The 27,333-nt window shown below is 47.1% G+C and overlaps 1 protein-coding gene across 1 annotated transcript in view; it reads right to left on the bottom strand.

The window, feature by feature from the left end:
• Window positions 1-27,333, bottom strand: part of PCNX2 (pecanex 2) — a 1,017,260-nt gene that overhangs the window by 794,058 nt on the left and 195,869 nt on the right. The window contains exon 4 of the mRNA XM_030194986.1: window positions 5,001-5,037. Coding sequence (XP_030050846.1) covers window positions 5,001-5,037 — 37 coding nt within the window. The remainder of the gene's footprint in view (window positions 1-5,000; window positions 5,038-27,333) is intronic.

Raw genomic sequence — 27,333 nt, 5'->3', positions numbered from 1 at the left:
CCTCAAGGGAACTTCTGTGCATGTCATAAAAATGCTCACTGGTAAATGTCTCACCTTTGTTCTCTTTTCTTATCTCCTGAGCCCTCCAAAACCCACTACCCCCCACTATACACCACTACAATAGCCCTTATGGGTGAAGGGGGCACCTGTATGTGGGTACAGTAGGGTTTTGGTAACCTTGGGAGGGGGTCATAGTTTCCACCACAAATCAGACAGGTAGAAGAAGATAGGGACCCGAGTTCCCCAGTCCACACTAAACCAACCACTATACTACTCCAGGGACCTGTATGTTGCTCTAATTGACCCAACTTTTAACATAGAGGCTGGTAAGTCATATTTTTATTCACATTTTGGGGGGGGGGGGGGGGGTGAGAGGGAGTCAGTGACCACTGGGGGTAGTGGGGGGCACCCCTGATTCCCTCCAGTGGTCACCTGGTCATTTAGGGCACCTTGTTGTGTCTTGTTCGTTATAAAAACAGGTCTAGCTCAAAATGTCTTAGTTTTTTGACCTGGACAGGTTTGTTTTGTTTTATTATGGCTGAAAAACGTCTAAGTCTTAGGAATGCCCAGATCCCACCCTTAACACGCCCCCAACACACCCCCTTGAGATTTGGACGCACTGGAGAAGAACAGTATAGACAAACATCTGAAAAATAGGTTTTGAAAATACTGATTTGGACGTTTTTGTGAGATGTTTTTCTCTTTCAAAAATGAGCCTCATAGAGGGGCATTTTCAAAAGAAACATCTAAATCAGAATTTGGATGTTTTACAAAGACGTCCAAATTCCAAACAGGAAAGACGGTCATTTTCGGAAAAGATGGACGTCCATCTTTTGTGTTCGAAAATACCATGGACGTCCTGTGATTTGGATGTTCTTTTTTGGTCCATTTTCAAACAAAAGACGTCCAAATGCAAGACATCCAAAACAGAGGAAGAATGGCTTAATGGTTAATTCAGCGGACTTTGATTCTAGCAACATGGGTTCAATTCCCACTGCTGTTCCTTGTGACTAAGGGCAAGTCAAATGCACAAGGGGCATTTCTGGATATGACATCTAAGTCTGAATTAGGACATTTTTTTGTAAAATGTCCAAAATCAGAACAGGAAAGGTAATTTTCTACAAAAAAAAGTCTATAGTTTCCTTTTGAAAATGAAAATGTTTTGTGATTTGAATGTTTTATTTTTTGATCCATTTTCAAACAAATACATCCAAATGCAAAACGTACAAAATGCACAAGAAAAACAACAATAAAGTGAAACCATTCACTTTCTAAGTTCTAAGTATGGTAACAGCTTTGTTTGGAAAGAAAGCCTCACATGGCATCAGAGAATCCACACAAGGATGAAACCATTTACATGCACCGAGGAGGTAAAAGCTTCAGTTGCATTTGGACAGGTAATTAGGGAATGCACACTCTTGCAATGAAGTATGGAAAAATAGCATTCTGGTATTTAGATATATGTAATGAGACCTTTTCATCTATAGATCTGAATTCAAAGCCCAAATCTAATGATGAATAACAGACACAAGGCTCAGATGTTATAAAAAAAAAAAATAGAAAGCAATAGGGCATCTTTGGGGGCACTGCAGTGGACTTTATAAAATGCTCCCAGGTACACATCTCACCATTGCTCCCTTACCTTGTCTGCTGAGCCCTCCAAAACCCACTACCCCCAACTGTACACCACTACCATAGTCTTTACAGGTGAAGGGAGCACCAATATGTGGGTACAGTGGGTTTCTGGTGGGTTTTGGAGGGCTCATAGTTTCCTGTGGAGTGTAGCCTAGTGGTTAGTGCAGTGAACTTTGATCCTGGGGAACTGAGTTCAATTCCCACTGCAGCTCCTTGTGACTCTGGGCAAATCACTTAACCCTCCATTGCCCCTAGTACAAAAATAAGTACCTGAATATATGTAAATCACTTTGAATGTAGTTGCAAAAACCTCAGAAAGGCAGTATATCAAGTCCCATTTCCCTTCCTCTCCATAATTGTAACAAGTAGGGGGAGGTAGAAGCCTGTGTCCACCTGTCTGCAGTGCACTGCACCACCACTGGACTACTCCAGGGACCTGCATGCTATTCTAACTGACCTGAGTATAACATCTGAGGCTGGCAAGTAATATTTTTAATCACATTATTTTTGGGTGGGAGGGGTATAGTGACCACTGGGGGAGTAAGGGGAGGTGATCTCCGAGTCCTCCTAGTGGTCATCTGGTTATTTGGGGCACCTTTTGTGTGGAGCAGAGGAGTAGCCTAGTGGTTAGTGCAGCAGACTTTGATCCTGGGGAAGTGGGTTTAAGTCCCACTGTAGCTATTCACTATAAAAACAGGTCTAGCTCAAAATGTTTAACTTTTAGTCTTGGATGTCTTTGTTTTGTTCCATTATTGCTGAAAGACGTCCATGTCTTAGGAACGCCCAAATCCCGCCTTGAACACACCCCCATGAGATTTGGATGTCCCTCTGACGGACTTCAGAGAAAGACATCCAAAAAAAGCTTTCAGTTTCTGTGAGATAAACGTCCAAATGCTGACTTATGTCACTTTTTGGACGTCTATCTCTTTTGAAAATGAGCCTGATAGTAACCTATGGAGCTCTGTAAGTCTTAGTACTTTGAAAATGAGCCCCTATGTATTATAGTACTTCACAATATGCTTGGGACTGGAGAGGGTCTATGTTTTTACTAATAGTACGCTAAAATCAACTTTTTCTGCTTTGCACCCATGTTTAGGAAAGGAGCTACAGGGGTTTCTAAGGACGCAAAATATATGTTTAAATTAACAGCTTGATAGCCCAGTGTGCAGTATTAGGGATCAGCATTTTTAATATTAGACTTCTTAGGCTACGTATTTAAACTGCTATTTCAAAAGGTATTACCTGTTGTATTAATACAGCTTAATAAAGTGTTTTTATTTATTATGAAACAAGTTGAAGGAGATGTACTATTTTAGGTAAGTGTTTTGCAGGATACTGTGATGTATGTTAACATGTTGATCAGACTCAAGTTTAAATTATGGGATAATGTGACTATATTTCAAAATGTCAATGTTTCCAAAGTTTCCATAAGTGTCTGTGGGGTTGATGTTGAGTCAGGACAGTTGTTACTTAGAATTCTATCATCAAGTGCACTCTAAGGTATTATTTAGGAGTATACCAAGCACAACTCACATCCATATGCCAGGTGCTCTCTCATGCTAAGTTTGGGCCCCTCTCCCCCCCCCCCCCCCCCAAAAAAAAAAAATGTCAGGTCTGGCTACGCCACTGTTGTAGATTAGGAAAAATAAGATGTTAAACACATTGCTATTTTTACAAATAACTAATTGGCATCTACTCTTTAAGAGGCAAATGTATCAACTCATGGGATTTCCTTGAGTGAGCAACTTTCTAGCATGCATAGTTAGAAATATAAATTAACTCTACAGCAAACTCAAATGAGAAGCTTTGCTAAAGGGCTTGAGAAACATGCATTTATCTTTTTGTGAAAGCTACCTGCCACATGCTTTTCCATGGTAATTCTACATTAATGAGCTGTTTTGCAGGAAGCAGACTACACACAAATGTTTACATGAAAAGGAGCAAAATTTTGCAGGTTTTTTAGGGCTTTGCACAGAAAAACACATGAAAACGTCTCTGGTCAACATTCAGCCAGCAGAGATCAGTGTTTTTTTAAACACTGACAGCCACAGGCTGAATTAAGCCTGCCTATTCAATGTGGGCCATATCTGGGCAACAGCACTCCTGCCCTAAAGACTTACTAACCAGGGAGGTCTAGATAGGCCCGGGGGGGGGGGGGGTGGTCTGCTTGGACATGGGAGGGGAGCTACTCTTCTGTGTGTGCCAGTCCATGGTGCAACCGCACCTCGAATATTGTGTTCAATTCTGGTCACCGCCTCTCAAAAGAGATATAGTGGAATTAGAAAAGGCACAGAGAAAGGCAACGAAAATGATAAAGGGAATGGGACGACTTCCCAATGAGGAAAGGCTGAAGCTTGGAGAAAAGACAGTTGAGGGGAGATATGCTAGAGGTCTATAAAATAATGAGTGGAATGGAACAGGTAGATGTAAATCGTTTGTTTACTCTTTCCAAAAATACTAGGACTAGAGGGCATGCGATGAAACTACAAAGTAGTACATTTAATATGAATCAGAGAAAATCTTTCTTCACTCAACGTGTACTTAAACTCTGGAATTCGTTGCCAGAGAATGTGGTAAAGGTGGTTAGCTTAGCGGGGTTTAAAAAAGGTCTGGACGACTTCCTAAAGGAAAAGTCCACAGACCATTATTAAATTGACTTGGGGAAAATCCACTGCTTATTTCTGGGATAAGCAGCATAAAATGAATTGAACTTTTTTGGGATCTTGCCAGGTAATTGTGACCTGGATTGGCCACTGTTGTAAATAGAATGCTGGGCTTGATAGACCTTTGGTCTGCCCAGTGTGGTAAAACTTATATACAGGGACTTTTCGGCGGGGGGGGGGGGGGGGGGGGGGGGGTAAAGAGGGAGTCCTTTCTTGTGGGGGTGGCATCAAGTTGAAGGGTAAGAGGGGGCAGTTCATGTTGAGGGGGGTTTAGGCATGTTAAGGGTGCTTAGGGGGAAGCAGTTGGACTTTGTAAGGGGGGGGGGGTGGAACAAAGGAGTACAACTCTGATCTTCAAGCTGGTACCTAGTAATGTCTCTTCCCTGCTTGGTTTCAGATTGGCTGGTTAGCACTGATATTCAGCAGCACTGCCTGGTTAAGTGCCACTGAACAATTGGCGAATAGCTGGGTGAGTGTGATTTAACTTACAGGAGCCTCTCCTGCATGCTTAAATCACTTTGAACATTGACCCCTCAGAAAATTGGCCATTATTACATGTTTGGGAGCATTTTTGTGTGTTTTCATTTGTGAATAAACTTTGCACCTTAGAACATTAGTCTCTTTGTTAAGATAAACAGAGTTCAAGATAATTTTTGATGGAAAAGGCAGACTTATAAAATAAAAGTAAGAGTGATAAAATACCATTGAGATCTTCGGCTGTTTCCTGCTTTGGTAGCACCTGCAAATGTGACAGACATAAAACAGAAATGCATAAATGACAACAGACAGTACCTGGCAGTTCAGTGGTGTCCACTGGCACACATTTGAAAATTGTCCCCATTATTTTGTGTATTGAAAAAACATAAATCCATTTAGCTGTAAAAGTGTGCAAACACCTTGGTAAAATGAGTTAACAGGATAAGTTAGCATAAACATTTATAAACATTTATGGCACCTCTTACTAAAAAGGATAAGCATATGCAGGAATTAGCATGCACAGTTAACACACTGAGCATCATATCTACAGTATGTTTTCTGAAATGTTCTGAGAGAAGAGGGCATTTCTTTGGTAAGTGAACACTATTTTGCTTTGTGCTTTGGGAACGTAAAGATTGGGATTTAAAGGAGGAACTGTAGGTTAGTGATAGAATAAAAATATAAAAAAGCAAACTTTATCAACTAATCCCCATACTGTTTTCCCCCTAGTTTTAAAACTTGAACTTTGTACCACAGCATTAACAGATAGACTCTAGCAGGCAGAGCAGGACGTAGTTTAGTGTTCATCCCACCCACCCTCCCCAACACCCACCCATCATTGCACAATTCTTTATTTATAGTTAGTTATTGTATTGTATTGTTCTCTCCCAGTTGGTGAGTGGTTATATATGTGTGTGCCCGATGCAAAGAGTTCCTAGCTCTCAGAGAATGGGTCCGTTCTCTTGAGACTAGAGTAGCAGACTTAGTGGAGCTGAGGGAGACAGAGAGGTACATATAGTAACATAGTAACATAGTAGATGACGGCAGAAAAAGACCTGCACAGTCCATCCAGTCTGCCCAACAAGATAAATTCATATGTGCTACTTTTTATTTGTACCTGTCCTCTTCAGGGCACAGACTGTATAAGTCTGGCCAGCACTATCCCCGCCTCCCACCACCAGCTCTGGCACAGACCGTATAAGTCTGCCCAGCACCATCCCCGCCTCCCAACTACCAGTCCCACCTCCCACCACCAGCTCTGGCACAGACCGTATAAGTCTGCCCAGTACTATCTCTGCCTCCCAACCACTAGCCCCGCCTCCCACCACTGGCTCTGGCACAGACCGTATAAGTCTGCCCAGCACTATCCCCACCTCCCAACCAGCCCCGCCTCCCACCACCGGCTCTGGCACAGACCGTATAAGTCTGCCCAGCACTAGCCCCGCCTCCCAACCACTAGCCCCGCCTCACACCACCGGCTCTGCCACCTAAACTCGGCTAAGCTCCCAAGGATACATTCCTTCTGAACAGGATTCCTTTATGTTTATCCCACGCATGTTTGAATTCTGTTACCGTTTTCATCTCCACCACCTCCCGCGGGAGGGCATTCCAAGCATCCACCACTCTCTCCGTGAAAAAGTACTTCCTGACATTTTTCCTGAGTCTGCCCCCTTTAAACCTCATTTTATGTCCTCTCGTTCTACCGCCTTCGCATCTCCGGAAAAGATTCGTTTGCGGATTAATACCTTTCAAATATTTGAACGTCTGTATCATATCACCCCTGTTTCTCCTTTCCTCCAAAGTAAACATGTTCAGGTCCGCAAGTCTCTCCTCATACGTCTTGTGACGCAAATCCCATACCATTCTCGTAGCTTTCCTTTGCACCGCTTCAATAGAGGAAACCTACAGGGACGTTGTAGAGAAGTCCCCCCTCCAGTCTGAAAGCCCCTGTGCTGCCTTAGAGGAGGGAGGTCCCCTAGAAGGACAGCGTCACCCTGGTGAAGTAGGAAGTACTCCTGTAGCCAGGACATGCCCACCAGGGGATGAACTATCCTCTCGTACCAAGGATATGTCTCCAACAACTTCTGCCCAGGCAGGAAGGGTTAGGACAATTGTTGTAGTGAGTGATATGATTATTCGGCATACAGATAGCTGGGTGGCTATCTATGGTGACTTGCATGTCTGGTGCGAACGTGGCAGACCTCATGCATCACCTAGACATGATCTTAGATAGTGCTGAGGAGCAGCCAGCAGTCTTGGTAAAATGAGTTAACAGGATAAGTTAGCATAAACATTTATGGCACCTCTTACTAAAACCCTTGTCGTCTCTTTGCCACACTGAACTCTCTCCTCAAAGTACCTTCACCTTCAACCCCCCCTTCACTTTCCCCCCAGACTCTGGCTGAGTTCTTTCATGATAAGGTTCACAAGATTAAACTTGAATTCTCAACCAGGTCACCTCTACCTCTCCTTCCCTTAGTCCATTCTCTCAACCCTCCAACCCCTGCCTCCTTTTCTTCCTTTTCTGAAATCACTGAAGAGGAAACTACACATCTTCTTTCCTCCTCGAAACTAACTACCGGTTCCTCTGATCCTATTCCCACCCATCTACTTAACTCTATCTCTCCTACTGTCATCCCATTTATCTGTCATATCCTCAATCTTTCACTGTCCACTGTGACTGTTCCTGATGCCTTCAAACATGCCATAGTCACACCTCTCCTTAAAAAACTTTCATTGGACCCTACCTGTCCTTCCAACTATCGCCCCATCTCCCTCCTTCCTTTCCTATCCAAGATACTTGAACGTGCTGTTCACCACCGTTGCCTTGACTTTCTTTCATCTCAAGCTATTCTTGATCCACTTCAATCTGGCTTTCGCCCCCTTCATTCAACTGAAACAGCGCTTGCTAAAGTCTCCAATGATCTGTTCCTGGCCAGATCCTTCTCGATCTATCTGCTGCTTTTGACACTGTTGATCACAGCCTACTCCTTGATACGCTATCCTCACTTGGATTTCAGGGCTCTGTTCTTTCCTGGTTTTCTTCTTATCTCTCCCAGCGTACCTTTAGTGTATACTGTAGTGGATCTTCCTCTACTTCTATCTCACTGTCAGTTGGTGTACCTCAGGGATCTGTCCTGGGACCTCTTCTTTTCTCCATCTATACTTCTTCCCTTGGTACTCTGATCTCATCCCATGGTTTTCAGTATCATCTTTATGCTGATGACTCCCAGATCTACCTCTCCACACCAGAAATCTCAGACGAAATCCAGGCCAAAGTATCAGCCTGCCTGTCTGACATTGCTGCCTGGATGTCTCAACGCCATCTGAAACTAAACATGACCAAGACTGAGCTTCTTATCTTTCCCCCTAAACCAACCTCTTCTCCTCCCCCATTCTCTATTTCTGTGGATAACCCTCCCATCCTTCCTGTCTCATCAGCTCGTAACCTTGGGGTCATCTTCGACTCCTCCCTCTCCTTCTCTGCACATATTCAACAGACTGCTAAAACCTGTCGTTTCTCTCTCTATAATATCAGCAAAATTCGCCCTTTCCTTTCTGAGCACACTACCAGAACCCTCATCCACACTCTTATCACCTCTCACTTAGACTATTGTAACTTGCTTCTCACAGGACTCCCACTTAGCCATCTCTCTCCTCTTCAATCTGTTCAAAATTCTGCTGCACGACTAATATTCCACCAGGGTCGTTATGCTCATATTAGCCCTCTCCTCAAGTCACTTCACTGGCTTCCTATCCGTTTCCGCATACAGTTCAAACTCCTCTTACTGACCTATAAGTGCACTCACTCTGCAGCTCCTCAGTACCTCTCCACTCTCATCTCTCCCTACATTCCTCCCCGGGAACTCCGTTCACTGGGTAAATCTTTCTTATCTGCACCCTTCTCCTCCACTGCTAACTCCAGACTCCGTTCCTTTTATCTTGCTGCACCATATGCCTGGAATAGACTTCCTGAGCCGATACATCAAGCTCCATCTCTGGCCGTCTTCAAATCTAAGCTAAAAGCTCACCTTTTTGATGCTGCTTTTAACTCCTAACTCTTGTTCACTTGTTCAGAACCCTTATTTTATCATCCTCACTTTAATATTCTCTTATCTCTTGTTTGTCCTGTTTGTCCTAATTAGATTGTAAACTCTGTTGAGCAGGGACTGTCTCTTCATGTTCAAGTGTACAGCGCTGTGTACATCTAGTAGCGTTATAGAAATGATAAGTAGTAGTAGTAGTTGGTACATGTGAGTACCAATGACATAGAAAAATGTGGGAGGGAGGCTCTGGAATCCAAATTTAGACTCTTAGGTAGAAAGCTGAAGTCCACATCCTCCAGGGGAACATTTTCAGAGAAGATCCCCATTCCATGTGCAGGACCCAAAAGGCAGGCAGAGCTCCGAAGTCTCAATGAATGGTTCAGACAATGGTACAGAGATGTGGGATTTACATTTGTTAGGAACTGGGCGACATTCTGGGAAAAGGGGAGACTGTTCCGAAAGGATGGGCTCCACCTTAATCAAGATGGAACCAGACTGCTGGCGCTAACTTTTAAAAAGGAAATAGAGCAGCTTTCAAACTAGAATTGGGGTGGGGGGAGCCAACAGTCGCCCAGGAGACCATGGTTCAGTATGGTGTATCCTTGAAACAGGACATATAGGAAATCCCAGTACGGAGGTTTCAACAATGCTAAAAGTAAGCCAGGTGTGCTTAATGAGAGGATGCATATTATCCCCTTCAACTTCTAAGCAGCTTGTAGATCAAAGGAAAAAAACCACAATCTGAAGTGCCTGTATACAAATGCTAAAAGCCTAAAAAATAGGATGGGAGAGTTAGAATATATAGCACGAAATGCTGAGATAGATATAATAGGCATCTCAAAGACTTGGTGGAAAGAGGACAACCAATGGGACACTGTGTTAACGGTACAAATTGTATCGCAATCATAAAGAGGATCAAATTGGAGGGGAGGGTTGCTATATGCTATATGTTAAAGAGGGAATTGAGTCCAATAAAATAAACATACCACATGACAGATAGCAGCATGGAGTCATTATGGATAGTAATTCCATATGTGAAGGGAAGGAATAATCTTGTAGGGCTGTACCACCATCCGCCGGGACAGAACAAAGGGATGAAAAAATGTTTAGAGAGATTAGGAAAGCTGGCAAATTGGGAAACGCTATAATAATGGGTGATTTCAATTACCCTGATACAGTGGCGTAGCAAGGGCGGGGCGGTGGGGGCGGTCCGCCCCTGGTGTCAGCGGGTGGGGGGTGCTCCGCTCCTGCTGCTCCCACCCTGTCCTGCCTTAAAACAAAATTTTTCGAAGCGCCGAAGTGGCAGGCAGCGCCTGCCCTGCTAGTAAAAATCTCCTCGACGTCGCGTCGGGCCTTCCCACATTCAGTCCCGCCCTCCTCTGAGGTAACTTCCTATTACCTCGAGGGCGGGCGGGACTGAATGTGGGAAGGCCCGACGCGACGTCAAGTTGATTTTTACTAGCAGGGCAGGCGCTACCTGCCACTTCGGCGCTTCGAAAATTTTTGTTTTAAGGCAGGACAGGGTGGGAGCAGGACAACGGAGCTGTTAGGTGTGTCGGGTCACGTCGGGTCAGGTCGGGTGGGAGGGGGGACTCAGATGGAAGAAGTGGATTGGGGAGGGTGGGGGGGAGGGAGCCCAGATGGGTGCCCAGAGAGGGGAGAAGGGGATTGGGGAACCCAGATGGAGCCCAGAGAGGGGAGAAGGGGATTGGGGAGCCCAGATGGGTGCCCAGAGAGGGGAGAGGAGGATTGGGGAGGGTGGGGGTGCCCAGAGAGGGGAGGAGATTGGGGAGGGTGGGGGAGCCCAGATGGGTGCCCAGAGAGGGGAGAAGGGGATAGGGGAGGGTGGGGGATGCCCAGAGGGGAGAAGAGGATTGGGGAGGGTGGGGGTGCCCAGAGAGGTGAGAAGGGGATTGGGGAGGGTGGGGACAGACCCTGGATGGAAGAGGGGAGTGTGAGGGAGGACAGAGCCTAGATGGATGGGAGAGGGAGGGCAGACGGATTGAAGGGGCAGAGAGAAAGGGCAGATGGTGGGTGGAAGGGGGAAAGAGAAAGAGGGCAGACTGGGGCAAATGGTGGATGGAAGGGGCAGAGATAGAGGGCAGATGTGGATGAAAGGGAGAGAGAGAGGGCAGATGTTGATGAAAGGAGGAGAGAAAAATGACAGACTGGGGCAGATGGTGGATGGAAGGGGCAGAAATAGAGGACAGATGTGGGTGGAAGGGAGAGAGAGGGCAGACAGTGGATGGAAGGGACATTAGAGAGGGCAGACACTGGATGGCAGAGAGAGAGAGAGCGAAGACAGATGCTGGATGGAAGGAAGACAGTGAAAAGAAGATGAGGAAAGCAGCAACCAGAGACAACAAACTGTAAATATATATATTTTTATTATTTTGCTTTAGGATATAGTATTGTAGCTGTGTTAATAAATGTTTATAAATAGAACATGTAAATAAGTTAATCTTTTTATTGGACTAATTTTAATACATTTTGACTTAACTTTCAGAGAACAAAACCCCCTTCCTCAGGTCAGGATAGCATACTGTAACAGCACTATACTGCTTTATTTCTATTTGTTAATTTGTAAAGTGGTGATTGGTACTTGTTTTTCAAATTTACATCTGCTGTCTTTATATTTTGCACAGTACTAGGGGACATTTTCTGTTTCTGTGGTGTTGCATTGTATGCAGAGTCTGGCATCTTTATTATTTTTCTATAGTGGATTAGGGTGTATCTGTGTTTGTGAAAAAGACATGGCTTTCAGTTGGCATTGACTGTGCAGGATCGACGATCTGTACTATTCTGTCTGTTTTCGTTTTACAATAGGTGAATTGATGTTCTAGTGCTCACTGTAGTGTTTTTCCTTGTGTGACTCATAGAAATGACTGCTTATGGTATGGTAGAATTGCTCTATAGGTCCTGAGTGTTTTGTATTCTCGGTATGCCTAGTACTGGATTTGGGGGGGGGGTGTTAAAAAATGACCGGCCCCAGGTGTCAACTACCCTAGCTACGCCATTGCTCTGATAGTGACAGGATAAATGTTACATCAGGGAGTACCAAGGAGATAAAATTTCTAGATGTAATATACTTCTTGGAGCAGCTGGTCCAGGAACCAACAAGAGGGGGAGCCATTTTGGATCTGGTCCTTGGTGGCATGCATGGCATAGTGCGAGAGGTGGAGGTGTTGGGTCCCCTGGGAAACAGTGATCATAAAATGATAAAGTCTGAGCTACTATCTGGGATGAACCCGTAAAGGAAATCTACTGTAGCTGCACTTAATATTCAAAAGGGCAACTGCATTTAATATTCAAAAGGGCAACTATAATAAAATGAGGAAACTGGTTAAAAAGAAACTAAAAGGATCAGCTGCAAAGGTTAGGACACTAAATCAGGCATGGACGTTACTCAAAAATACCGTCTTTGAAGACCAGGCCAGATGCATTCCACATATTTGCAAATGTGGAAAGAACTGAAAACGTCTGCCGATTAGAGGAGCTCCCGAGTTAGAAGCGCTCCCTGGCTGATATGGCCCTCTGAGCAGCATCTCGGGCAGCAACTGGAGCGTCCAATGGCAGAAAGAAATCAGGTGAGCCGTAGCCGCTGCACTGCGGCTTCACGCGGCCACCCCAGCAAAGATATCGCTACCTAGGCATGGCGCCATAGGCGACCTGCTGATCACGCGACCACGCGGATCGGATCAGTGGAGTGTCTAGTGAAGGTTAGGGAACAAGGTGAACCGGTTCCGGTGTCCCACGACTTTGTGTGGCAAACCCAGAGACACCCCAGCACACCACTACAGCAACCTGCCACCCAAGCGACCTTCGCAGATCGAACCGCTGGTTGAGACAAGCGTATAGCCGTGTGTAGGCCGCGACCCCCCTCCTCGCCAGAGGATCCGACACCGCACTGCAGAGTCCGAAGACCAAAAGCGGCTGAATCCCAGGGCAGCACGAACCGCCCTAAAAACGCGAGGGACAGCTGGATGGAGAGACGAAGGGAAGAGCTGACCCACAAATCTTCGGATTTACTTGCTCTGCCTTGAGGAAACATCGATGACGACTGCACCGGACAGAGGAAACCAGAGACTAAGTAAATAAATTCCTTGCTTATAATAGGGTAGATAAGCACACTTCCACTCCAGTCAATTAAATCCATGCAGCAGCTCATAGATTTACAAACTCTGCCTTGAAGGACCTGGATGACGGCTGGCTAGGGAAGTAGAAAGAGGGCCTGACCAGACTGGCTTCACAGCTCACAATGGACTAGACAGACTCATACCACTCTTGTCTATTAAACCCTGTAGCAGTTCATAGGCTTGCATGCTTTGCTTAGAGTGTACTAGATGACGGCTGCAGAGGACCAGGGAAACAAAAACTAAGCCGACTGACTCCCTGCCTACTATGGACTGGATAGAATCACTTCCACTCCAATCTATTAAACCCCCATATACACATAATTAGTGGAATACATACCACCAGTGCCAGCCCACACCCTTAAACCGGAGACCCGATGAAAGCTGTTGCTGCTAGGTCGCCTGTGATTTTGCTTGCTTTGAGTTGAGTGCACTGGGATGACGGCTGCACGGAGCAGTGGATGAAAGCTGTTGATGCTAGGCTGCCTGCGATTTTACTTGCTTTGTTTTGAGTGCACTGAGATGATGGCTGCACGGAGTATGCAGCAGCTCATAGGATTGCATGCATAGTTCTGAATGCTCTGGATGACGGTCGCGTAAGGTTGGAAAACAGAGACTAAGCCAACTGACTCCTTGCTTATATGGACCGTTCTCTCTGACACCTCGACATGATGATAAACTATACTAAGCTCTATAAGCACTAGATGTGAATTGCGCAATAGACGAGAAATACACCACGGACTATAAATGAGATTTTACTGCATATGCTTAAATGTTGATACTGCTTAATATTGATACCGCCTGATGATAAGACTGCTCAATGCAGATACTGTATGAAATTATACTTACCCACTACTTAATTGCTCACAATGCTTGATGTGACACTGCCTAACGCTGACACCACTTGATGTTCGTACAAAATTTCATTCACTAGTACCCTCAAGCACAACCAAACACCACGAACCATAGCCAACATGAACACCAATAAATTACTCATGATAATTTACATCCTCCCCCTAATCTACCATGTATGGACCACTCCCAACTTAAACAACAATCTACCCACAACACACAAACCCTACAGACAACCCATCTACAACTCACCAGACCAAAAGAACAACAACCAACTAAAAGGAAAAACAAATACATACGGAAATAACCAACAGAAAGGGAAGAAAGGAAACAACAAAACCAGATACCAAGAAAACAGGCAACTAAAGCGAATGCTACATACCTGTAGAAGGTATTCTCCGAGGACAGCAGGCTGATTGTTCTCACTGATGGGTGACGTCCACAGCAGCCCCTCCAATCGGAAACTTCACTAGCAAAGGCCTTTGCTAGTCCTCGCGCGCCCATGCGCACCGCGCATGCACGGCCGTCTTCCCGCCCGAACCGGCTCGTGTTCGTCAGTCCCGTATGTAGCAAGACAAAGACAAGGGAAGACACAACTCCAAAGGGTAGGCGGGCGGGTTTGTGAGAACAATCAGCCTGCTGTCCTCGGAGAATACCTTCTACAGGTATGTAGCATTCGCTTTCTCCAAGGACAAGCAGGATGCTTCTTCTCACTGATGGGGTATCCCTAGCCCCCAGGCTCACTCAAAACAACAAACATGGTCAATTGGGCGTCGCAACGGCAAGGACATAACTGAGATTGACCTAACAATTTATCCAACTAACTGAGAGTGTAGCCTGGAACAGAATAAACATGGGCCTAGGGGGGTGGAGTTGGATTCTAAACCCCGAACAGATTCTGAAGCACTGACTGCCCGAACCGACTGTCGCGTCGGGTATCCTGCTGCAGGCAGTAATGAGATGTGAATGTGTGGACAGATGACCACGTCGCAGCTTTGCAAATCTCTTCAATAGTGGCTGACTTCAAGTGGGCTACCAACGCTGCCATGGCTCTAACATTATGAGCCGTGACGTGACCCTCAAGAGCCAGCCCAGCCTGGGCGTAAGTGAAGGAAATGCAATCTGCTAGCCAACTGGATATGGTGCGTTTCCCCACAGCCACTCCCCTCCTGTTGGGATCAAAAGAAACAAACAATTGGGCGGACTGTCTGTTGGGCTGTGTCCGCTCCAGATAGAAGGCCAATGCTCTCTTGCAGTCCAATGTGTGCAGCTGACGTTCAGCAGGGCAGGAATGAGGACGGGGAAAGAATGTTGGCAAGACAATTGACTGGTTCAGATGGAACTCCGACACAACCTTTGGCAAGAACTTAGGGTGAGTGCGGAGGACTACTCTGTTATGATGAAATTTGGTGTAAGGGGCCTGGGCTACCAGGGCCTGAAGCTCACTGACTCTACGAGCTGAAGTAACTGCCACCAAGAAAATGACCTTCCAGGTCAAGTACTTCAGATGGCAGGAGTTCAGTGGCTCAAAAGGAGGTTTCATCAGTTGGGTGAGAACGACATTGAGATCCCATGACACTGTAGGAGGTTTGACAGGGGGCTTTGACAAAAGCAAACCTCTCATGAAGCGAACAACTAAAGGCTGTCCTGAGATCGGCTTACCTTCCACACGGTAATGTATGCACTGATTGCACTAAGGTGAACCCTTACAGAGTTGGTCTTGAGACCAGACTCAGACAAGTGCAGAAGGTATTCAAGCAGGGTCTGTGTAGGACAAGAGCGAGGATCTAGGGCCTTGCTGTCACACCAGATGGCAAACCTCCTCTTAGTGGAATCTTTCCTGGAAGCAAGCAAGATACGGGAGACACCCTCTGACAGACCCAAAGAGGCAAAGTCTACGCTCTCAACATCCAGACCATGAGAGCCAGAGACTGGAGGCTGGGATACAGAAGCGCCCCTTCGTCCTGTGTGATGAGGGTCGGAAAACACTCCAATCTCCACGGTTCTTCTGAGGATAACTCCAGAAGAAGAGGGAACCAGATCTGACGCGGCCAAAAGGGAGCGATCAGAATCATGGTGCCTCGATCTTGCTTGAGTTTCAACAAAGTCTTCCCCACCAGAGGTATGGGAGGATAAGCATACAGCAGACCCTCCCCCCAGTGCAGGAGGAAGGCATCCGATGCCAGTCTGCCGTGGGCCTGAAGCCTGGAACAGAACTGAGGGACTTTGTGGTTGGCTCGAGATGCAAAGAGATCTACCAAGGGGGTGCCCCACACCTGGAAGATCTGTCGCACTACACGGGAATTGAGCGACCACTCTTGAGGTTGCATAATCCTGCTCAGTCTGTCGGCCAGACTGTTGTTTACGCCTGCCAGATATGTGGCTTGGAGCACCATGCCGTGACGGCGAGCCCAGAGCCACATGCTGACGGCTTCCTGACACAGGGGGCGAGATCCGGTGCCCCCCTGCTTGTTGATGTAATACATGGCAACCTGGTTGTCTGTCTGAATTTGGATAATTTGGTGGGACAGCCGATCTCTGAAAGCCTTCAGAGCGTTCCAGACCGCTCGTAACTCCAGGAGATTGATCTGCAGATCGCGTTCCTGGAGTGACCAGCTTCCCTGGGTGTGAAGCCCATCGACATGAGCTCCCCACCCCAGGAGAGACGCATCCGTAGTCAGCACTTTTTGTGGCTGAGGAATTTGGAAAGGACGTCCCAGAGTCAAATTGGACCAAATCGTCCACCAATACAGGGATTTGAGAAAACTCGTGGACAGGTGGATCACGTCTTCTAGATCCCCAGCAACCTGAAACCACTGGGAAGCTAGGGTCCATTGAGCAGATCGCATGTGAAGGCAGGCCATGGGAGTCACATGAACTGTGAAGGCCATGTGGCCCAGCAATCTCAACATCTGCCGAGCTGTGATCTGCTGGGACGCTCGCACCCACGAGACGAGGGACAACAAGTTGTTGGCTCTCGTCTCTGGGAGATGGGCACGAGCCGTCCGAGAATCCAGCAGAGCTCCTATGAATTCGAGTCCCTGTACTGGGAGAAGATGTGACTTTGGATAATTTATCACAAACCCCAGTAGCTCCAGGAGGCGAATAGTCATCTGCATGGACTGTAGAGCTCCTGCCTCGGATGTGTTCTTCACCAGCCAATCGTCGAGATAAGGGAACACATGCACTCCCAGCCTGCGAAGCGCCGCTGCTACTACAGCCAGGCACTTCGTGAACACTCTGGGCGCAGAGGCGAGCCCAAAGGGTAGCACACAGTACTGGAAGTGACATGTGCCCAGCTGAAATCGCAGATACTGTCTGTGAGCTGGCAGTATCGGGATGTGCGTGTAGGCATCCTTCAAGTCCAGAGAGCATAGCCAGTCCTGAATCATGGGAAGAAGGGTGCCCAGGGAAAGCATCCTGAACTTTTCCTTTACCAGATATTTGTTCAGGGCCCTTAGGTCAAGGATGGGACGCATCCCCTCTGTTTTCTTTTCCACAAGGAAGTACCTGGAATAGAATCCCAGCCCTTCTTGCCCGGATGGCACGGGCTCGACCGCATTGGTGCTGAGAAGGGCGGAGAGTTCCTCTGCAAGTACCTGCTTGTGCTGGAAGCTGTAGGATTGAGCTCCTGGTGGGCAATTTGGAGGTTTGGAAACCAAATTGAGGGTGTATCCTTGCCGGACTATTTGGAGAACCCACTGGTCGGAGGTTATGAGAGGCCACCTTTGGTGAAAAACTTTCAACCTCCCCCCGACCGGCAAATCGCCCAGCACTGACACATTGATGTCGGCTATGCCCTGCTGGAGCCAGTCAAAAGCTCGTCCCTTGCTTTTGCTGGGGAGCCGAGGGGCCTTGCTGAGGCGCACGCTGCTGACGAGAGCGAGCGCGCTGGGGCTTAGCCTGGGCCGCAGGCTGTCGAGAAGGAGGAGTGTACCTACACTTACCAGAAGAGTAGGGAACAGTCTTCCTTCCCCCATAAAAACGTCTACCTGTGGAGGTAGAAGCTGAAGGCTGCCGGCGGGAGAACTTGTCGAAAGCAGTATCCCGTTGGTTGAGCTGCTCTACCACCTGTTCGACCTTCTCTCCAAAAATATTATCCGCACGGCAAGGGGAGTCCGCAATCCGCTGCTGGATCCTATTCTCCAGGTCGGAGGCACGCAGCTATGAGAGTCTGCGCATCACCACACCTTGAGCAGCGGCCCTGGACGCAACATCAAAGGTGTCATACACCCCTCTGGCCAGGAATTTTCTGCACGCCTTCAGCTGCCTGACCACCTCATGAAATGGCTTGGCTTGCTCAGGAGGGAGCTTGTCCACCAAGCCCGCCAACTGCCGCACATTGTTCCGCATGTGTATGCTCGTGTAGAGCTGGTAAGACTGAATTTTGACCACGAGCATAGAGGAATGGTAGGCCTTCCTCCCAAAGGAGTCTAAGGTTCTAGAGTCTTTGCCCGGGGGCACCGAAGCATGCTCTCTAGAGCTCTTAGCCTTCTTTAGGGCCAAATCCACAACTCCAGAGTCATGAGGCAACTGAGTGCGCATCAGCTCTGAGTCCCCATGGATCCGGTACTGGGACTCGATCTTCTTGGGAATGTGGGGATTACTTAAAGGCTTGGTCCAGTTCGCCAGCAATGTCTTTTTTAGGACATGATGCATGGGTACTGTGGACGCTTCCTTAGGTGGAGAAGCTCCAGGAGCTCAAACATTTCAGCCCTGGGCTCGTCCTCCACAACCACCGGGAAGGGGATGGCCGTAGACATCTCCCGGACAAAGGCCGCAAAAGACAGACTCTCGGGAGGAGAAAGTTGCCTTTCAGGAGAGGGAGTGGGATCAGAAGGAAGGCCATCAGACTCCTCGTCAGAGAAATATCTGATGTCCTCCTCCTCCTCCCACGAGGCCTCACCATCGGTATCAGACACAAGTTCACGAACCTGTGTCTGAAGCCGTGCCCGGCTCGACTCTGTGGAACCACGGCCACGGTGGGAGCGTCGAGAGGTAGACTCCCTCGCCCGCACCGGCGAAGCTCCCTCCGCCAACGTCGTCGGGGAGGCTTCCTGGGAGGCGACCGCAGTCGGTACCGCAAGCGGCACCGATGTCGGAGACCTCACCCCGGGCAAGGGGCCAGCCGGCGCCTCACTCAACGGTACCAGAGGGGAAGGGCGCAACAGCTCTCCCAGGATCTCTGGGAGAACGGCCCGGAGACTCTCGTGCAGGGAAGCTGTGGAGAAAGACATGGAAGCCGATGCAGGAGTCGAAGTCAGAGTCTGTTCCAGGCGTGGAGGCTGTTCCGGGCTATCCAAGGTGGAGCGCATCGACACCTCCTGGACAGAGGGTGAGCGGTCCTCCCGGTGCCGATGCCTACTGGGTGCCGACTCCCTCGGCGACCCGGAGCTCTCGGTACCGACGCGGGAAGGAGACCGGTGTCGATGCTTATTTGACTTTTTCAAACGAAGCATGTCACCGGAGCTTCCCGGTACCGACGAGGAGGACGTAGAATCCAGCCGTCGCTTCCTCGGGGCCGAGGCCGAAGAAGGTCGGTCTCGGGGGGGCTGTACCGCAGGAGCCCTCAGGGTAGGGGGAGACCCACCCGAAGGCTCACCGCCACCAGCAGGGGAATGGACAGCCCTCACCTGCACTCCAGACGAAGCACCACCATCCGACGACATCAGCACTAGTGGAGGTCCCGGTACCACCGATGCAGCCTTCCGATGTCTCGGCCCCGCCGATGCAGAGGGTCGATGCCTCGATGCAATCGATACAGTCGCGGCCGAGGGTGGAGGTCTTGACGCTGTCGACGTCGACGCACTCGATACTCCCGGTGCCGATGCCGACGAAGAGCCCGAGAACAAAACGTTCCACTGGGCCAATCTCGCTACCTGAGTCCTTTTCTGTAAAAGGGCACAAAGACTACAGGCCTGCGGGCGGTGCCCAGCCCCCAGACACTTAAGACACGACGCGTGCCTATCAGTGAGCGAGATTACCCGGGCGCACTTCTTGAAGCCGCTGGGAGACTTCGATGACATGGGCGGAAAAATCACGCCGGCGAAATCGAAACTCGTCAGGAAGTGACGTCACCAGCGGAGATGGCAGCATAAGCCAAGAGCTCCGACGAGCCCCGAGCAAAAATAATAAAACTACCCTGAAATAAGAACGGGAAACGAGAATTGAAGAGCGATAAACAAGAATAAACATCAGGCAGCAAGGAAAGATGCTATCACAAACCGCCGTGGTGGATCTGTCAGCGTTCGCCTATGCAAACATTGCTGCGAACAAAAATGGCGACGCCCCGGCGGACCGGCCACCCGACTCACCAAACGAGCAACAAGAGCATAGCTCTCCAACCTTATTCGAGTCTGGGGATGGCCCGGGACAAGAGGAGACAACATTGCGGGATATCGGCACTTGGGTGAAGGAAATACAAGCAGACCTGAAGGCCATGCGGTCGGATCTCGCGACACTGGGCGCAGACCTAAGAGGAGAAATAGGAGCGCTCGGTGTTCGCGTGGCAGAGAACGAGGACAGACTGGAAGAGCAGGCCGAAGCCATACAGAGCCTAAATAGACATACAGCCGAATCTAAACAAGAGGTCCAACAGATCTGGGACAAACTAGAAGACCTAGAGAACCGCAGCAGAAGAAATAATATAAGATTTAGAGGACTCCCAGAGGTCCCAATATATACTGACTGTGAGGAGGTGGCGCAAAAGATCGCAAGCGCACTGCTGGCCACACTACAAATTACGGAGGAACCAACAGAGATCCAGATTGTACGCGCCCATAGGGCGCTAGGATCACCAAGAGCAAATAGACCACGGGATATAATAGCATGCTTTGCAGATTTTAAGCTAAAAGAAAAAATTATGCAGGCGTCTCGAGCGACAAAAGACTTTCAATGGGACTCAAATGTGATATATTGCTATCAAGATCTAGCAGCCTGCACCCTGAAAAGGAGAATGGAGCTGAAATCTCTCACACAAATGCTACAAAAAGAAGGGATCCGATATCGATGGGGCTATCCCTTTGCCTTACGCTTCTACAAAGACGGCAAGCTCCATCAAATACGAAGTCTAGAAGAAGCAAGAGAAATACTGCCTGACAACATCAACGCGGGGGAAGGGATTACAACTCAGCCTCCTGCATCGACTAAATCGAGCAAGCCGAGATGGCAAAGAGTGACAAAAGGTAGAGGACGCCTTCAGAGACAATACTCGGACCCCAGGCTGAGAACAGTACAGGAATCCAGTGGACAATAAACAACAGAAAGGGGACTACCCACAGAACAAGCCATAAAGGCAAGGAAACAATAGATAGACTTCCTCTACTATAAGACATGCATTTGATCTATAAGAAATAGTAGGTGTGTTAAGGTTACTATATAATACAACTTGTTGTTTTGATATTGTTTTAAAGATGGGTTATGTTATAAGTATGAGTAAAAAGGGGGGTGAGGTCTCTTCCCCAAAGGCACATCTATGCACGGGATGCAAATGTGCCAACTAGGAGGGAGGGGAAAAAAAGGGAGGGGGGAGGGGAAGGGAGATAGAAGAAGTAAACATGAGAACTTAATGACCATATTTAACATAAAAGTGGAGTTGCTAATGAGATTGCAGACAGGGGATAGGAACTACAAAACATTACACAAGACCTGGGGATGAGTAAGATCACATGGATGACCCTTAATGTCAAGGGACTAAATTCACCTACAAAACGCCAGCTTTTATTCAAAGAGACACAACGCTTAAAGGCAGATGTGTCCTTTATACAGGAAACACACCTGCTACCAGTTAAGGAACATCTATGCCAAGGGAACAGGGGCCAACACATATATTTTGCATCCAACCATAAAGAAAAAAAGAAAAAGGGAGTAATGATTATATTGACTAACAAATACCCATGGCAGATACAGAATATAATAAGGGACAGAGAAGGCAGATATTTAATCTTGGTGGTGAAATTGGGGACGGAGACACTTTCCTTAGTAAACATATATGCCCCAAATGAACGTCAAGGAGCCTTCTATAGAGAAGTATCTAAAATACTGAGTACGAATATAGAGGGCACACTGCTAGTGGGTGGTGACTTTAACTTGACGATATGCCCGAAACTAGACAACTCAACAGAAGGAGTAAGATATGCTCAATCAGAAAGGGCCCAGCTACACAAATTCCTGGAAACTTGGCATCTATTAGATCTCTGGCGCCACCAACACCCACAAGCCAGGGGGTACACATACTACTCGGGGGTTCATGATTCACAATCACGCATAGACCTGTGGCTAGGACCCCCTAATATATTCTCAAAAATAGAAGATATATCAATACACCCTAGAACATGGTCGGACCATGCCCCGGTTACTCTAGAATTGGAATGGGTGGTGAGATCCCCAGAGGCCCCAATATGGCGGTTTAAAGATGAATTACTAGCAAACACTACAGTGATTGCACGCATAGAAGCAGAGATAAAGGAATATCTAACTATCAATGATAATGGGGAGGTTACAACACAGATACTATGGGAGGGCCTAAAGGCAGTAATTAGGGGAAAAATAATAGCGATACAAGCACATCTTAGGAAACAAACGAATATTCAAACACAAGCCTTACATGCGGAATTACTGGGATTGACTTTGCATTCTCAGCGGCAATCACTGTCAAAAGAGGATAAAAATCGCATACATGCTATACAACTGGCTCTGAGAGAAATACAACTAGCGGAAGTAGCTGAGCAACTACAACAGGTCAGACAAACACATTTCGAATTTGGCAATAGAACATCGAGATTATTAGCACACAAATTGAAGAAACGTGCCCTAAACTCATATATACACACAATCCAAGCAGACGAAGGGAAAGTATGCACTAAATTAGAAGATATCAAAGATGTCTTCCATAAATTCTACCAGGGATTATACCAGGCTGAGGACTTAGCAACATCACAAGAAACCCATAAATATCTGAACCAGACAAAGTTATCCAAACTGACAGGAGGGGAAGCAGAGACATTATCCCATCCAATCACCCTAGAAGAAGTGCAGTGGGCCATCCGGAATCTGCCGAATGGGAAGGCCCCGGGCCCAGATGGGTACACAAACAAATACTATAAAAAATATAGTAATTTGTTGGCCCCAGTATTGGTTCGAGTATTTAACGAAATGGACGCTCAAGCAGAGTTACCATATTCATGGCGACTGGCAAATATAACACTATTATTGAAACCTGGAAAAGACCCACAGAGATGTGGGTCATATAGACCAATTTCACTATTAGGGTCAGACTATAAAATCTTTACAAAAATCCTAGCCCACCGATTACAACAGGTGATATCAAAGTTAGTTCACGCTGACCAAACTGGGTTCATAGAAGGGAGACAAACATTTGATAATATACGGAGAGCGATCCATCTCATTCATGAAGCAGGGGACACGAAACAACCAACACTGCTATTATCTCTAGATGCCGAAAAGGCGTTTGATCGTGTCCGATGGGCATTTATGTTCTCAGTACTAGAACAGATGGGTATATCGGGACGATTCATGTCATGGCTAGCACTACTTTATGCTGACCCCATAGCTAAACTACGAATTAATGGCTCGGTCACTGAATTAATACACCTAGGGAGGGGTACTCGTCAGGGGTGTGCATTATCCCCATTACTATTTGCACTCACAATAGAACCGCTGGCCCAAAACATTAGACAACATATGGGTGTACACGGTTTGACACTAGGGGAGGAAACTTACAAAATAATGTTGTTTGCAGACGACATTTTGCTTACATTAACCCGGGCTCAAGAGTCATTGGCAGGGGTAATGATCAGTCTAGAAGAATATGGGAGGTTGTCGGGATTTCGGGTGAACATGGACAAATCAGAGATAATGGGGGTGGGCCTATCTGAGGAGACGAAACAGTCTCTGAGACAACAATATGCGTTCCGCTGGGTTACCCGATCACTGCGATACTTGGGGATCAATCTAACAGCTAAAATAACAGATCTATTTGAGGCAAATTTTCCCTATAAAATTCATGAATTATTCCAGGAATTGGAGAGGTGGGAAGGGCTGGAACTGTCATGGTTGGGACGGATATCAGCAGTAAAAATGATAATCCTACCAAAGATTTTATACTTATTCTTGGCACTACCCCTACCGATCCCTAGGCAGTTTTTTCGTCGCTTACATCGCAAAGTATTCGCTTACATATGGCAACATAAACCACCTAGAGTAAGGGCAGCTATTATGTTTCAACATAAAGACAGGGGGGGCATGGGAGTACCCAATTTCTTCCAATACTATCAAGCTGCCCAATTACGCGTGCTGGTGGCATGGGGTTCCAAAGCTTTAAAGCCCTGGATACAAATAGAGCAATATTGGATGGGTATGAAGAACTTAGATACAATACTATGGGTCACACAGAGGCAATTACTAACATATATAGGAGGGGCGCCACTGGCAATACGGTTCCCCCTACAAACTTGGAATACCCTAAGGCAAAAATTTTTCCCAGGAAGGAAACACTTTAGGTGTATGAAGATACAGACAGCAATGGGAAGTCCTATAGGGACAGCTGATAATGTGTTTAGGATTTGGAAACATAAGGGATTAGAGGCTTTGAACCAACTATGGGAAGAAGGGACTATGATTCCATTTGCAGAAATACAAGAAGAATATGATCTTCCAGGGTCACACCACTATCATTACACTAGAATCCACGATTATATAAATAGGAGGGCTAAAAAGGAATTGAATATGGAAGATACTGCCTTAGAGATAGCTATGGGAGGAAGTTATCAAAGAGGATGCATATCTCGGCTATACAAAGCATTGGGATCATATAATAATCCATTAACATATTACACACAAAGGTGGGAGAAAGATTTAAAGATAAGCTACGATACCAACAAGTGGGATAAGGCACTGAGGAATATGCTAAGAGTTTCTATCTCTAGCTCACTGATAGAAAATGGATATAAAATGCTCTACCAATGGTACATGACTCCTCACAAAATAGCAAAAATGTATAAGAAAGGTAATGGATGGTGTTGGAGGGGGTGCGAGGAGAAGGGTGATATGACTCACATATGGTGGACATGCCCTAAGGCACAGAACTACTGGCGTGAACTAATCCAAACGCTAGAAAAAATCATAGGGAAACCATATGATTTTAAGGCAGAGACATGTCTACTACATTTTCAACCAGCAAACATCCCCATGGAAACATACCGGCTGGCATCGATGTGGCTAGTCGCAGGAAAAATTACATTGGCATCGGCATGGAAGCAGCCCACAATGCCACCAGTGATAAAGGTGACACACAAGATGGACTATCTTTATCAAATGTCTAAAATGACAGCGATAAAGTCAGGACGGATCACGCAATTTTATAAACAATGGGACAAATATTCGACATGGAGACGGACAGCGGGTGTGGATTTAGACACGCCAAAAATAATAGTAACTCCTTGATATCGAACTGGGCCCAAACAACAATATGTGGACATTATGGTCATTATCAATAACATATGCAGGGGGGGAGGGAAGGGAGGGAGGTTGGAACATGTAAGAAGGTGAACTAGATGTTGTTATGAGCATTTGTACTTTATTTGTTGAAAACTTAATAAAAATACTTTAAAAAAAAAAAAGAAATCGAAACTCGTAATTGCGGTAAGGCACCAAAAAGAGGGGGAGAAAAAACTCGACCCGAGGCCTCAAAGGGGCCTACCCCGAAAACGAAAGAAAACTTATCGGGGCCAAAAACTAGAAATACGGGGAAGGGAAAAAGACCGAAAGGCCCTTCTCCGAAATCCCTTTTTTTTTTTTAAAGCGAAAAAGTCAAAAGACGCGCGAGGGTCAACTTAAGGGGCGCGAACGGCGCAAACACGACCGTACCGAGCGCGGACAAAAGAAGACTGACGAACACGAGCCGGTTCGGGCGGGAAGACGGCCGCGCATGCAAGGCGCGCATGGGCGCGCGAGGACTAGCAAAGGCGTTTGCTAGTGAAGTTTCCGATTGGAGGGGCTGCTGTGGACGTCACCCATCAGTGAGAACAAGCAGCCTGCTTGTCCTCGGAGAATAAAAATTAACACATCTACGGCCCATACCGAACCTTACCATTCAATCCAACTGGGATACGTAAACGCCAGGTCAGTAGTAAACAAAGCAGAGATCATAGACTGGATCACCACAGACAATCTTGACCTCTTATTCATCACTACTACTACTACTACTTAACATTTCTAGAGCGCTACAAGGGTTACGCAGCGCTGTACAGATTAAGAAAAGGACAGTCCCTGCTCCAAGGAGCTTACAATCTAATGGGCGAAATGTCAAGTAGGGGCAGGCCATATTTCCTGAATAGAGGTATGGTGGTTAGGTGCCGAAGGCGACATTGAAGAGGTGGGCTTTTAGCAAGGCTTTGAAGATAGGTAGGGAGGGGGCCTGGCATGGGGTGAAGCGAGGCAGAAAGGGCGGAGTCTGGAGTTGGCGGTAGTGGAGAAGGGTACCGACAGGAGGGATTTATCTTGAGAGCGGAGGTTACGGGAAGGAATGTAAGGGGAGATGAGGGTAGAGAGGTAGGGAGGGGCTGTAGATCGAGTACATTTGTAGGTTAAAAGGAGAAGCTTAAACTGTATGCGGTACCTGATCAGAAGCCAGTGAAGTGACTTGAGGAGAGGGGTGATATGAGTGTACCGGTTCAGGTGGAAGATAAGACGTGCAGCAGAGTTTTGAACGGACTGAAGGGGGGATAGATGGCAAAGTGGGAGGCCAGTGAGGAGTAGGTTGCAGTAGTCAAGGCGAGAGGTAATGAGAGAATGGATGAGAGTTCGGGTGGTGTGCTCAGACAGGAAGGGGAGAATTTTGCTGATGTTATAGAGGAAGAAGCGACAGGTCTTGGCTATCTGCTGGATATGCGCAGAGAAAGAGAGGGAGGAGTCAAAGATGACCCCGAGGATGCGGGCGGATGAGACGGGGACAATGGGGGTGTTATCAACAGAGATAGAGAGTGGAGGGAGAGGACAAGTGGGTTTGGGAGGGAAGACAATAAGCTCGGTCTTGGCCATGTTCAGTTTCAAGTGGCGGTTGGACATCCAGGTCGCAATGTCGGCTAAGCAGGCCGATACTTTAGCCTGAGTTTCTGCAGTGATGTCTGGTGTGGAGAGATAAAGCTGGGTGTCATCAGCATAAAGATGATATTGGAACCCATGGGAGGAGATTAGAGAACCCAGGGAGGAGGTGTAGATTGAGAAAAGAAGGGGTCCAAGGACCGATCCCTGAGGAACTGAAACCTGGATCCACGACCTTAAAGACCCCATAATCTTAGATCTATGCCCACCAGGATACAAAATTATCCACTGGACAAGAAACGGAAAAAGAGGAGGTGGAATAGCAATAATATACAAATCCGAGTTCACCATCACAACCACAGCTGAATCCGTTCTACCGCAACTTGAATTTGCCTCGGTAAGAATTAATCACCCAAACTTGCAGGAACACCTTAACGCAATCCTACTCTACAGACCACCAGGCAA

Source organism: Microcaecilia unicolor, chromosome 3 (assembly GCF_901765095.1).
Source record: "Microcaecilia unicolor chromosome 3, aMicUni1.1, whole genome shotgun sequence".
NCBI lineage: Eukaryota > Metazoa > Chordata > Amphibia > Gymnophiona > Siphonopidae > Microcaecilia > Microcaecilia unicolor.
Note: the sequence above shows the minus strand (reverse complement) of the source record. Positions and strands in the feature narration are given on the sequence as shown.